The 12772-nt window shown below is 39.7% G+C and overlaps 1 protein-coding gene across 3 annotated transcripts in view; it reads right to left on the bottom strand.

The window, feature by feature from the left end:
• Nucleotides 1–2622: 2622 nt before the first annotated feature.
• The window catches only part of LOC139751952 (uncharacterized), a 331514-nt gene continuing 321364 nt past the window's right edge, over nucleotides 2623–12772 (bottom strand). Inside the window, exons 5-6 of one of the 3 annotated variants that reach the window (XM_071667693.1) lie at nucleotides 8320–8527; nucleotides 3872–4068 (exon numbers count right to left, since the gene is read on the bottom strand). In XM_071667693.1, coding sequence (XP_071523794.1) covers nucleotides 4022–4068; nucleotides 8320–8527 — 255 coding nt within the window. In that variant the 3' untranslated portion in view covers nucleotides 3872–4021. Of the gene's footprint in view, nucleotides 4069–8196; nucleotides 8528–12772 lie in introns of all 3 variants that reach the window. The other 2 variants (XM_071667688.1, XM_071667670.1) reach the window with 2 other exon arrangements.

Here is a 12772-nt window from a genome sequence, read left to right as displayed (position 1 = left end):
AATGATAATAACAATGATAATGATAAATAGTAATAATAATAATGATACTGATACTGATAATTAATAATAATAATAATAATAATAATAATAATACTAATAATAATAATAAAGTTATATCAGTTGTAGGTTAGGATGAGTGTGTCGTGTGGAGCAGCTGGGGGGGTGGGGGGGGTCCACTTAGGTTGTGACACTTAACTGCAACCTGGGGACGAGGGATCTCTCGTGGTGAGGGTGGCGATGTAGTAGATCCTTCCCTAACTGCCTGATGGTGTGTACGTGACCTTGCATGACCTGTTGTATGGCTGAAGACTTAACCTGTATGTATTAACGATTGTATTATTGTGGTTCACGATCATAAGCCAAGCATTGGGTCATGTAAGGCTATTCAGCGTTCTTAATACACACTACAATAATCTGAGAAATTCATTTGAATTAAACACTAAATAAATAAATTATCTGAAATGGTAAAGATTTATAAAAATTAATTGTTTGAAAAATTCCCTTAACCTAACCAGCTCATATCTAATGTCAGATGGTGAATTTGTCTTCATTTCGATTAACGTAAATATTGAACTTCAACTTTATAAATTACTAATCAGTAAATTAATAATGAGTACAAAAATAAATTATAACTGGTTCATTATTAACAACATCAAATGACTCGCAACTGTTAAGTGACCAGTTTAGGTCAATAACCACAAACAAAAACACGGACCATTAACTTAACGTACAAACACACAATTATTAATGAAAATGTATCAATGTTAATAATATAATACAGAGGAAAACTAACAAGAAAACAAATAATTATTATTCTTAAATTAATTGATCTTGTTAAACAAATAATTGATAACATACAAGAACATAAACATTTTGGACTATACACTCACGTAAACAAACACAATAATGTTCACAAATAAGTTCTGTTCTTCGGTGTTCACAAATACGCTCTGTTCTTGTTCATAAATACGTTCTGTTCTTGTGTTCATAAATACGTTTTGTTCTTGTGTTAACAAATACGTTCTCTTCTTGTGTTCATAAATGTTCTGTTCTTGTGTTGATAAATACGTTTTGTTCGTCAGTGTTCAGATAGATACGTTCTGTTCTTCAGTGTTCACAGATACGTTCTGTTCTTCAGTGTTCACAGATACGTTCTGTTCTTCAGTGTTCACAGATACGTTCTGTTCTTCAGTGTTCACAGATACGTTCTGTTCTTCAGTGTTCACAGATACGTTCTGTTCTTCAGTGTTCACAGATACGTTCTGTTCTTCAGTGTTCACAGATACGTTCTGTTCTTCAGTGTTCACAGATACGTTCTGTTCTTCAGTATGTGTGTAGACCTTCTCATGAGACTCCAGTCCTGTTCTTATGATACATTGTTCACCAATAAGAACATAACAGGTTGCTGGTGAAGGTAACAGCCGGCAGTGAACACCCACACACCACTGTCTGACCAAGTACTGACCCGGCGCCAGTGACCCCAACACTAGCTCAGCAGGGAACCGTCAACACCCGCCCGCTGCCAGGTGCACGATTACATCCCCCACTCATTTGGTTGTTACGTGTGTCGTAATGTACTGGTTGTCTCTTACATAATACATGACAGTCATAGATGACTGGGGTCATGTTATCAGCATTCTAGAGCCTTCCATCCACGAGATAACAACGTGAAGAAAATAACGAGTGTACAGCAATCAACCAGCACACAAAATGACGTCACTCAGTTTTTCCCGCCAACTTGACGTGTGTTCCACGTAGCTGTACCCGCTGTAACGGAGGCTGCCTCTCCTCGACCTGTAACAACCCACATACAAGACCATTCTGTAGCGATCAACGACGCGTTGAACGCACCGCCTCCACTTCCCCAACCTCGACAGCAGCTGCGTGTCCCCCTCGGTTCCATACCTCTGTGTTATTCAGTTATTTCAGTTATTTCATCCAGGGTTCTTCAGTTATCATCATTATCAAAATAATTTAGACTATAATCAATGTTGCCATAATTAAAATCATCAGTACTGGAGGTAAGGTAATAAATGAATTAGCATTATCATCATGATAATAATTATTTTCTCAGTACAATTATTATCAATATTACTAACACTAACTTGTCATTATGACGTCATTACTGTAGCCCATCCATGTGTCCCTCACACATCCTACACTACAGGTCTCCCTCACACATCCTACACTACAGGTCTCCCTCACACATCCTACACTACAGGTCTCCCTCACACATCCTACACTACAGGTCTCCCTCACACATCCTACACTACAGGTCTCCCTCACACATCCTACACTACAGGTCTCCCTCACACATCCTACACTACAGGTCTCCCTCACACATCCTACACTACAGGTCTCCCTCACACATCCTACACTACAGGTCTCCCTCACACATCCTACACTACAGGTCTCCCTCACACATCCTACACTACAGGTCTCCCTCACATCCTACACTACATCTAACATGTCAATAGGTTTCAAAGAAACAACACTACATTCACATAATTTATCTTATAAGTATAATACAAAACTGGTACAGGGAGTATATATATATATATATATATATATATATATATATATATATATATATATATATATATATATATATATATATATATATAAACATTAGATAAAAGTCACCCGTTGACATTAGTATCAAGTGTAAACATCACACAAGACTATGGTCTTCTACTGAGTCACAAGACAAGTGTGACATCATGGCAGGAACTTCTTGCCATACAAATGAAAGATAAATTGATGATGATGAGAGTTACAGGATTAAACACTAAAGAATGAATCTTAATTTTCAAGAGTGTGATGCTCTCCTTATCTGTTTTATTCTTTATATTTCAAACAAACAAATACATCAAAATCTGTACTGAACAAAACCTTAATATCATCATTGACCCATCACTGGTATACCTGATCCTGACCCACCACTGACATACTTGATCCTGACCCACCACTGGTATACCTGATCCTGACCCACCACTGACATACTTGATCTTGACCCACCACTAACATACTTGATCCTGACCCACCACTGGTATACTTCATCCTGACCCACCACTGGCATACTTGATCCTGACCCACCACTGGCATACTTGATCCTGACCCACCACTGGTATACTTCATCCTGACCCACCACTGGTATACTTCATCCTGACCCACCACTGGCATACTTGATCCTGACCCACCACTGGTATACTTGATCCTGACCCACCACTGGCATACTTGATCCTGACCCACCACTGGCATACTTGATCTTGACCCACCACTGACATACTTGATCCTGACCCACCACTGGTACACTTGGTCCTGACCCACCTCTGGTAAACCTGGTCTTGAATCCACCATTGGTAACCCTGGTTCTAACCCCACCATTAGTGCACTTGGTCCTGACTCAACCACTGGTGCACTTAGTCAAGACCCCACCACTGGTAAACCTGGTCATGACCCTACCACTAATCTCTTTCAAAATTGGTCCTGATTCCACCACTGGTACACTCCCCACCTAGTTTTGACTTCAGCAGTGATATACTTCACATCTGGTCTTGCCCCTATCATGCTTGCCCCTATTCACACTTGGTCCTGACCCCATTCCAACAGTGTCTCCATCACTTAGGTAACCTCTCAGTTGGGAGGGGCCCTCTCATCCACTGGAGGAGGTTCTCGAGGGCCACCCCTGACCTGGCATCCTGCAGGGAGGTCAGGGGGTGGTGCTCCAGGGCCACCTCTGACCTGACTTACAGCAGGGAGGTCAGGGGAACGTGCCCCAGGTCTGGCCCTGACCAGAGCCCCCACGGGGAGGTCAGAGGGAGGTGCCCCAGGTCCAGGCCTGACCTGACCACCAGCAGAGATGTCTGGGGGGGAGTGCCACTTGCGGATGTGGGCCTTGAGGTTGCTGGAATCAGCAGTGCGATAGTGGCAGGAGAGACAGACAAATGGCTTCTCTCCCGTATGGATCCTGACATGGCGACTGTAGTTAGAGGAGCGGTCGAAGGTCTTACCACAGTAATCACACATGTAGCGACTGCGGCCACGCGCCCCGCGGTACACCAGGTACTGTGGACAGACACCAGAGAATCAGAGCTGGTTGATAAGCATGAGTCAGCTGGGAAGGGTAAACAAAAATTAGCTTGAATGGTACACAAAAATTAGCTGGGTTATAAACATTGTATGTAAGAGACAGTAATTTGCATTGCAAACAATTAATACAATATAGATGAGTTATTTTCATGTCTCATGGTAAACCTTTTGGGAATATATTCAACTTCCTTAATATGTAATTTATTGCTTCAGACTGATAACTTAAGTTTGGTTTCTTCGAAAATTATTGATATTCGCAAACTTGATCATTGAAATGGCATCTAATTGTTATTCAGAAAAATTTTCCCACATGAGGGATATCCATTAGTTCATGCTGGTGGTGTAGAGTGATGGTGACCCTTCATATCCCACGATAACAAGATGGGTCACATGATTATTAAGTAGGATCTAATTGAAAACAGTGCAATGCTGTCAAGCACAAACAGCAAGCAACACTGACCAAATGTGCATTCCCCTCCCTGACAATGTACTAATTTTAACCACCTTCATTAAAGGCCAGACCTGGCCACAGACAATTGTTATCTTCACAACCTGATGTTCTACCTGCATGGCTGCTGCTCTTATGCTAACAGGAGCTTGCAGGAGTAATGAAAACATAGTAAGACCAACAATCACAAGACTTTTACAGAACTGGCATCATGACTTAAACAAATGAAGCTCTTCCACTGAAGTTATTGGAGATTGAGATTACACTGGGAAAAGAAATATCTTTCAGCACTTTTACTTCAAATCTTGTTTGTGTGAATTTCTGACTGCTTCCCACATCCTCCACAACACCTGTTGAATACATATGATATGTTACTGTTTTCAATGAGTATTATGGTTCAAACTATTGGCTGAATTTTATTATCATTTTCTTTTTAATGCTGTAAAGTCAGAACATTTCATGATCAACGATTAACTCTCCATAATGAATCACGCAGGAAAACATGATCAGTATTAATGTGACTGAAATATACACCTGGTTATATTATAGCCTTGAAATGCTTCCTACTGTGAACAACCGGCAATTTCTCACAGCAGCATCTTGTGTTTCTTACACCCAACACCACAGTTACAAAGGACTGTTCATCCTCTTGAGCATGATGCTATGACCCTTGAACATGATGGTACAATCCTTGGGTATGATAACCTGACCTTTGGCCTGACCCTGAAGGGTTAAGTCGAAAGCCAGGCCATTGTACCCAAGGATCATACCATTGTACAAGTACCAAGAGAACACATGGCCAACACAAACAAAGCATACCACAGACTTGTACAGAACACATTCCTGGCAACCCTTTGACCCTGGCAGGGATACATCCCCTCAATTCTAACTAAACCACATAACAACAGCTAGTTCTCAGGGGTTGTCTGGCCAGCAAGTGCTCGCTGATTAGTTGCCTTTACCATGCAACACCCTGGCCAGTCTCGCAAAATGGCCTGTCACATATGAATAACAGCAACATAACCCTTATGTAGATGCATGACAGGGGTGTGGCGGGGACAGTGCAAGCACTACTTTATTTTGTTAAATATGGTTAGACATAGCCCCTTTCTGAGATGGGATATGTTAACATTATGTAACGTGTCCTTAACTGCATGCACACACACACAAGACACCATCTGTCTATCCCTGTTTCATGTATGGACCTGGTGGATCTAAGCATGACCAGCACTGTCATGAGTAAGCTCTATGGTCCAGAGCTGTTGAAAGAATATGGCTGAATCCTTTGAGCAATACAATATGATCGTTGGTGTGACCCTTGAATATGATAGTCTGGCCTTTGATCTGACCCTTGAGGATCAGGTCAAAAGCTAGGCCATCATACCTAGGATATGCATTTGGCTGGTGCCTCTCACAATTTTTGTGTGGAGTCTGGCCACAATATGATACCTCCTTATTCTCTCGAACAGCTAAGCTGTGGAATTATGTTTCTTCTTTTGACTTTCCCTCTTCATATCAGCTTTTTTGCTTTTAAATGTAAGGTCTACAAACACATGCAGAGCCCTGATCAATTTCTACTTTCTTTTCCTTTCACTCAAGATGGCCTTGACTTGGGCATGTTTTGCCTATGCGGTGTCAGTCAATAAAAAAAGAAAAGAGAGTTGTATCACTAACATCAAAGTATGTGCAATTCATAGACATCTGAAGGCCATCATGCAAAAAAAAAAAAAAAACTATGAGCCAGACACAACCTAAGTTACTCCTGAATTACCTGGGAACACAGACAGTAATCCACCGACCAGTGTGTGGACGCTCTGTGAGCAGCACAATACAACCAGTGTGTGGATGCTCTGTGAGCAGCACAATACAACCAGTGTGTGGATGCTCTGTGAGCAGCACAATACACAATCTAAAAATGAAAGATGCAGGAAAGATATGTGTAGTTCGATTAAAAGAATCTACTGTAAGTTTCCTAGATGTCTAAGGTGATGAGTATTCTGTATTCAGTGAGACATGAACTAAACTTAAGTTAAAGAAGGATGAGTTCATACTATGGAAGAATAGGAAGAATAAAGGCTAAATTTCTTTTACAATTCTCAGAACAAATAAATATTCTAAAGTCATGAAGAAATTATTCATTACACACTCCATAGCATTGGAGAGGAATGCATTAACAAGAAAAGGTCTTTATTGGAAAGAGACAAAGGACTCCTTCTCTGGGGTGGATTGGACACCGTCCTGCTCCTTAGAGCTGAGGAAAGTGGGAGGGACTACTGGATGAAACATCTCTAAGAACTAAGGAGAGAGGGAGGGACTTCTGCCTTGTCTCTAGGATGCGAGTAAAATGGAAGGGACTCTTTGGTGGCAGGTCTCTATAAACTGAAGAAAGTGGGTGGGGCTCCTAGTAAGACATTTCTATAGGACTTCTGGAAAACAAAAGTCTGAAAACTTTGCAGAGAACTATGACTACTCAAGGGATAGCACAATGCACAGCATAGCCACAGCACCATCAACAAGCAACTGCTTGTCTGGTCTACCTTCTCTCAAGTTGAGAGAAACGTTTTAGATACAAAATTTAAACTTTGGCAAAGATGCAGATTAATAGTGTTGATGATGCAAACTTGATTAAAGGGTCAACATCTCAGTAACGTAAGCCAAAATAATCTATCTATGTTTAGTGGTGCCAGAGAGAAGGGGAAATACGAGGAGAGTTGGTCGTAATTTGGCAGGGTTAGGAAATCTTTCTGAGGCAAGATAAGAAAAATATGTTGAACTGGAGGGAAGTGAAGTCATGCATAGATAAGTGTTCTAGCCATAGCCAAGGTCTGCTGTTGTATTTCCTGTGTATTTTGGTTCGTGTTTGTTGCATGTCTTTGATGTTGTGTGTCTTGTTTGTTCATTTTTCCTGGTTGTTGCCCGTCTTGGTTGTTGTAATTTCTAGTCGTGTTTTTTTGTTTTTTTTATGTCAGAGGCTCCACTCACAGACAAAAGTCCACATCAAAACTGGACTTTAATTGAAATATAGAGAGGATCATGAAGAAAAAAAAAAAAATAGACAAGGGAAAGTATTTATAAATTTTGGAGAAAGTGAAAAACTAAGATGTGTCTTGGTTCTGATCATGTTCTGTGTCCTTGTTTTATAATTGCTAAGTTTTCTGATTTTTTTGTTGCACTTCTCAATTTTTGTTTGCCCTGGATGGGATGTATTCTATATGTGTCTTGGGTGTTGTGTATCTAGGTTGTGATGTAATTTCTGTGTCTTGTTTGTTTTGCATCTTGGTTGTTTTGCATTTTGGTTGGAATACATGTTGTGAGTCTTGGGTGTAATGTATGTGGTGTGCCTTGCTCATGATGTATGCTGTGTGTCTTAGTTGTGACATAAACCATGTGCCTTGCTTGTGATGTATGTCCTATGCTGTTACAGGATCCCACCAGGACAATGCAGATGAAGATGCTAGCTAAATTTACTTTTGAAGTCTTTTGCTTGGTTAAACTGTATACAGAAGATGAAATTACAGTATTCATGATCTGTGAGACGTGTTTATACTAGCTTTATATTTACCAACTTTTGTGTGTTTTAATTGTGTATACACCTGAGGTGTGTCTATGAACTCTATTGTCCTGTGATAAATGAACAGACAGGATGAGGTAATCACATCATGTGGCTATATTTCTCTGCCGTTAAACAGAATCTGGATGTCTCTTGATGGTGTGCATCACAATATTGTATCTCTGGGCACTTCTGAAGGGGCAGAAGGCACACTGGTATGGTTTCTCGCCTGTGTGAGTCCTCAGGTGTCGCGTCAGCAACCATTTACGTTCAAAACCTCGCCCGCAAAACCCACACTCGTGGTACCCTCGCTCCACCATCCCTCTGTCTGTGCCCATACTTGAGTTCAAACCTAAGGCCATATCCATATGACCAAGGTGAGTGCTGCTCATTGCCTTACTGCCTACTGCGCCCATGTCGGCAGGACCACCGTATATCTGCCGGAGGAGAGACAGGAGTCAGTCGAAGGCAAGGAGATACAAACAATATCTTAACTTATCTGGTCAAGCTAAGCAACCAAGTTATGAGTTCATCTGGTCCAGTTAGTACAAGAGAAAATAATGGAAATATTTAAGTATAAACTACCATGCTCCATATGTGGGTTCCTCTAAACAATAGATTCATGTTACTGTGTCTTACCTTATACTGTAAGGACAAATTAGATAATCAAGTCAAATAAGGTTACAGTTACAAGGTCTAGTTTAGTTATAAGTTAGATAAGTATAACATTCTAGATCATAAAGGAAATCTATGAAGACAGACACATTGTCAGTCATTGACCATAAACAAAGGATCTATCATTCTTTTTTTAATATGTATGATGTTGCTGTAACCTACTCCCACACATGTACTTTAAGATCCTAATATTACTATTCATCCTAGTTAATGAAACACAAGCTGTTAACCATTTAAATCTAACATCACAATTACTGCCACCTCTTGCATATTCATGCGAATCTTTTGAGCTGCTTCCTTGACATAATCTGTAGGTACAGGTCTTGCCAGCAGCACTATACAAAAAATAATATTGTATATTTGCTGAATACTTACCTCCCACCAGAGTGAAGGCAAAAGTCAAATAGTTTGCCCTAATTTCAATAAGGAAAAAAAGGGTAAGGATAAATGATACTAAACTTTCAATTGTGAAATATTTAATAACATACCTTTTTACACATGAAGTTAAACTTCCTTTTATTCCAATCCTAAAAATTCTGTATTTCACCTAATAGTGTTGGAAAAACATGAGTTAACAATTTGTTTTTTGATATTACAGTTCAGATAACACACTTGATAATGTATCCAAAGGTTAAAATTCTATAAACTGACAAAGAGTCACAAATAATGCTGTTTTAGAAGAAACTATATCCTTTGTGGCCCACATAAAAAGAATGAATCTAAAGAATAATGCACATGTGATAAATTCCAGAATGCATCCATTGCTGTTACAAACCTCACACAATAAAGAACAGCATTCATCAAAGCAAAGCTCTTAAGAGCATTATGATCAGTTACACAACACCGTTAAACTATAGCCAGGGAAGCTGCCGTTTGCTGGACTGAAGATGAAAGCCGGCAAGGCAGCAGGTTTGGATGGTATTGCAGTGGAATTTATTAAAAAAGGGGGTGACTGTATTGTTGACTGGTTGGTAAGGTTATTTAATGTAAGTATGACACATGGTGAGGTGCCTGAGGATTGGCGGAATGCGTGCATAGTGCCATTGTACAAAGGCAAAGGGGATAAGAGTGAGTGCTCAAATTACAGAGGTATAAGTTTGTTGAGTATTCCTGGCAAATTATATGGGAGGGTATTGATTGAGAGGGTGAAGGCATGTACAGAGCATCAGATTGGGGAAGAGCAGTGTGGTTTCAGAAGTGGTAGAGGATGTGTGGATCAGGTGTTTGCTTTGATGAATGTATGTGAGAAATACTTAGAAAAGCAAATGGATTTGTATGTAGCACTTATGGATCTGGAGAAGGCATATGATAGAGTTGATAGAGATGCTCTGTGGAAGGTATTAAGAATATATGGTGTGGGAGGCAAGTTGTTAGAAGCAGTGAAAAGTTTTTATCGAGGATGTAAGGCATGTGTACGTGTAGGAAGAGAGGAAAGTGATTGGTTCTCAGTGAATGTAGGTTTGCGGCAGGGGTGTGTGATGTCTCCATGGTTGTTTAATTTGTTTATGGATGGGGTTGTTAGGGAGGTGAATGCAAGAGTTTTGGAAAGAGGGGCAAGTATGAAGTCTGTTGGGGATGAGAGAGCTTGGGAAGTGAGTCAGTTGTTGTTCGCTGATGATACAGCGCTGGTGGCTGATTCATGTGAGAAACTGCAGAAGCTGGTGACTGAGTTTGGTAAAGTGTGTGAAAGAAGAAAGTTAAGAGTAAATGTGAATAAGAGCAAGGTTATTAGGTACAGTAGGGTTGAGGGTCAATTCAATTGGGAGGTGAGTTTGAATGGAGAAAAACTGGAGGAAGTGAAGTGTTTTAGATATCTGGGAGTGGATCTGGCAGCGGATGGAACCATGGAAGCGGAAGTGGATCATAGGGTGGGGGAGGGGGCGAAAATTCTGGGAGCCTTGAAGAATGTGTGGAAGTCGAGAACATTATCTCGGAAAGCAAAAATGGGTATGTTTGAAGGAATAGTGGTTCCAACAATGTTGTATGGTTGCGAGGCGTGGACTATGGATAGAGTTGTGCGCAGGAGGATGGATGTGCTGGAAATGAGATGTTTGAGGACAATGTGTGGTGTGAGGTGGTTTGATCGAGTAAGTAACGTAAGGGTAAGAGAGATGTGTGGAAATAAAAAGAGCGTGGTTGAGAGAGCAGAAGAGGGTGTTTTGAAATGGTTTGGTCACATGGAGAGAATGAGTGAGGAAAGATTGACCAAGAGGATATATGTGTCGGAGGTGGAGGGAACGAGGAGAAGAGGGAGACCAAATTGGAGGTGGAAAGATGGAGTGAAAAAGATTTTGTGTGATCGGGGCCTGAACATGCAGGAGGGTGAAAGGAGGGCAAAGAATAGAGTGAATTGGAGCGATGTGGTATACCGGGGTTGACGTGCTGTCAGTGGATTAAATCAAGGCATGTGTATGGGGGTGGGTTGGGCCATTTCTTTCGTCTGTTTCCCAAAGCAAAAAAAAAAAAATATATATATATATATATATATATATATATATATATATATATATATATATATATATATATATATATATATTATCCCTGGGGATAGGGGATTAAGAATACTTCCCACGTATTCCCTGCGAGTCGTAGAAGGCGACTAAAAGGGGAGGGAGCAGGGGGCTGGAAATCCTCCCCTCTCATTTTTTTTTTTTTTTAATTTTTCCAAAAGAAGGAACAGAGGGGGCCAGGTGAGGATATTCCAAAAAAGGCCCAGTCCTCTGTTCTTAACGCTACCTCGCTAGCGCGGGAAATGGCGAATAGTTTGAAAGAAAGAAAGAAATATATATATATATATATATATATATATATATATATATATATATATATATATATATATATATATATATATATATATAAATATATACATATGAGTGAAAGACTTTAGATGATGTGGCACTGAGGTACATTTAACCAACAAGCCTGTTGATATCAGTGAACTTATTATAGCTTGTTGGTGATGCTTCTTCACCCAGCACGATTCTAGCCACCAAAATGAGTTAACCCGTTCATAGAAACAGACAATATTACTTGAATTTTTCATTTACTGGTCAATATAGACACTGCAACCATTTTAGCAGTTTGCAGTACACAATCCACCCTCAGGGCATCTTTCAAAAATCTTTGCTTTCTCCTTTATATTACTTCCCCTTATGTAATCATGCCTACATCCATACTTTCTCTCAAATTCTCTTTGCATATTTTGATTTAATCATATACAGGTGGTGACTCTTCATCTGCAGAATAAATAAAACAAAAGCAACACTGTAAAAAGATATCTTTCCATTCCATGCCCAGAAAAGAGGCATACAGCATGAAATATGATGATGAAAGAATAAGAAAAATAAACATTTGTACTCTCTGTTACTACATAAAAGTTCAATGCCATAATCTGCTTTAATACTTTCCAAAACAGTTCTTGGATATAGGTTTCAGAGACTAAAGGGTACTCAACCATATATCATATCATTATGTTCATTTACACTGTAATGATGTAACCTTGCATAACCCAAAATACTTGTCAGGTAAGGAAAAATACCGTATGTCAATGTGTGTAACACCAAGAGTCTTTTTTAGAAAGAGGTCCTGGGTAATTATAAAATAAATAATACAAACAGCAGTAAATGTATTTACTCTCCACATCCTCCTATCACAAAATACAGTCTTGGTAGGTTTGCAAAGATATTTAACATGATAAATAGCGGCATAACATATATTCTTAGTTTTTCCTTTCAAATAAACTTAGTCTGTCCGTATCATCAGCCAATGATAATAAGTCTCTCCTTTGAAAACTAAGACCAAGTTTTATTCATGCTCATGCTAAACAATTCTGTTTCTTAACCTTCTCTACAAAATTATATGCAGCATAAGGATTTTACAGTAGGGTAGATTCATATCATAACTAAAATGAGTTAATCCTGCTTCAGTTCCAGCACCCAAACAGCACTGCTGCTATTGTAATAGTATTCTATGATAGTCACTGAGTAGAACCTGAAGATCCAAAAATG

Source organism: Panulirus ornatus, chromosome 12 (genome assembly GCF_036320965.1).
Source record: "Panulirus ornatus isolate Po-2019 chromosome 12, ASM3632096v1, whole genome shotgun sequence".
Taxonomy (NCBI): domain Eukaryota; kingdom Metazoa; phylum Arthropoda; class Malacostraca; order Decapoda; family Palinuridae; genus Panulirus; species Panulirus ornatus.
Note: the sequence above shows the minus strand (reverse complement) of the source record. Positions and strands in the feature narration are given on the sequence as shown.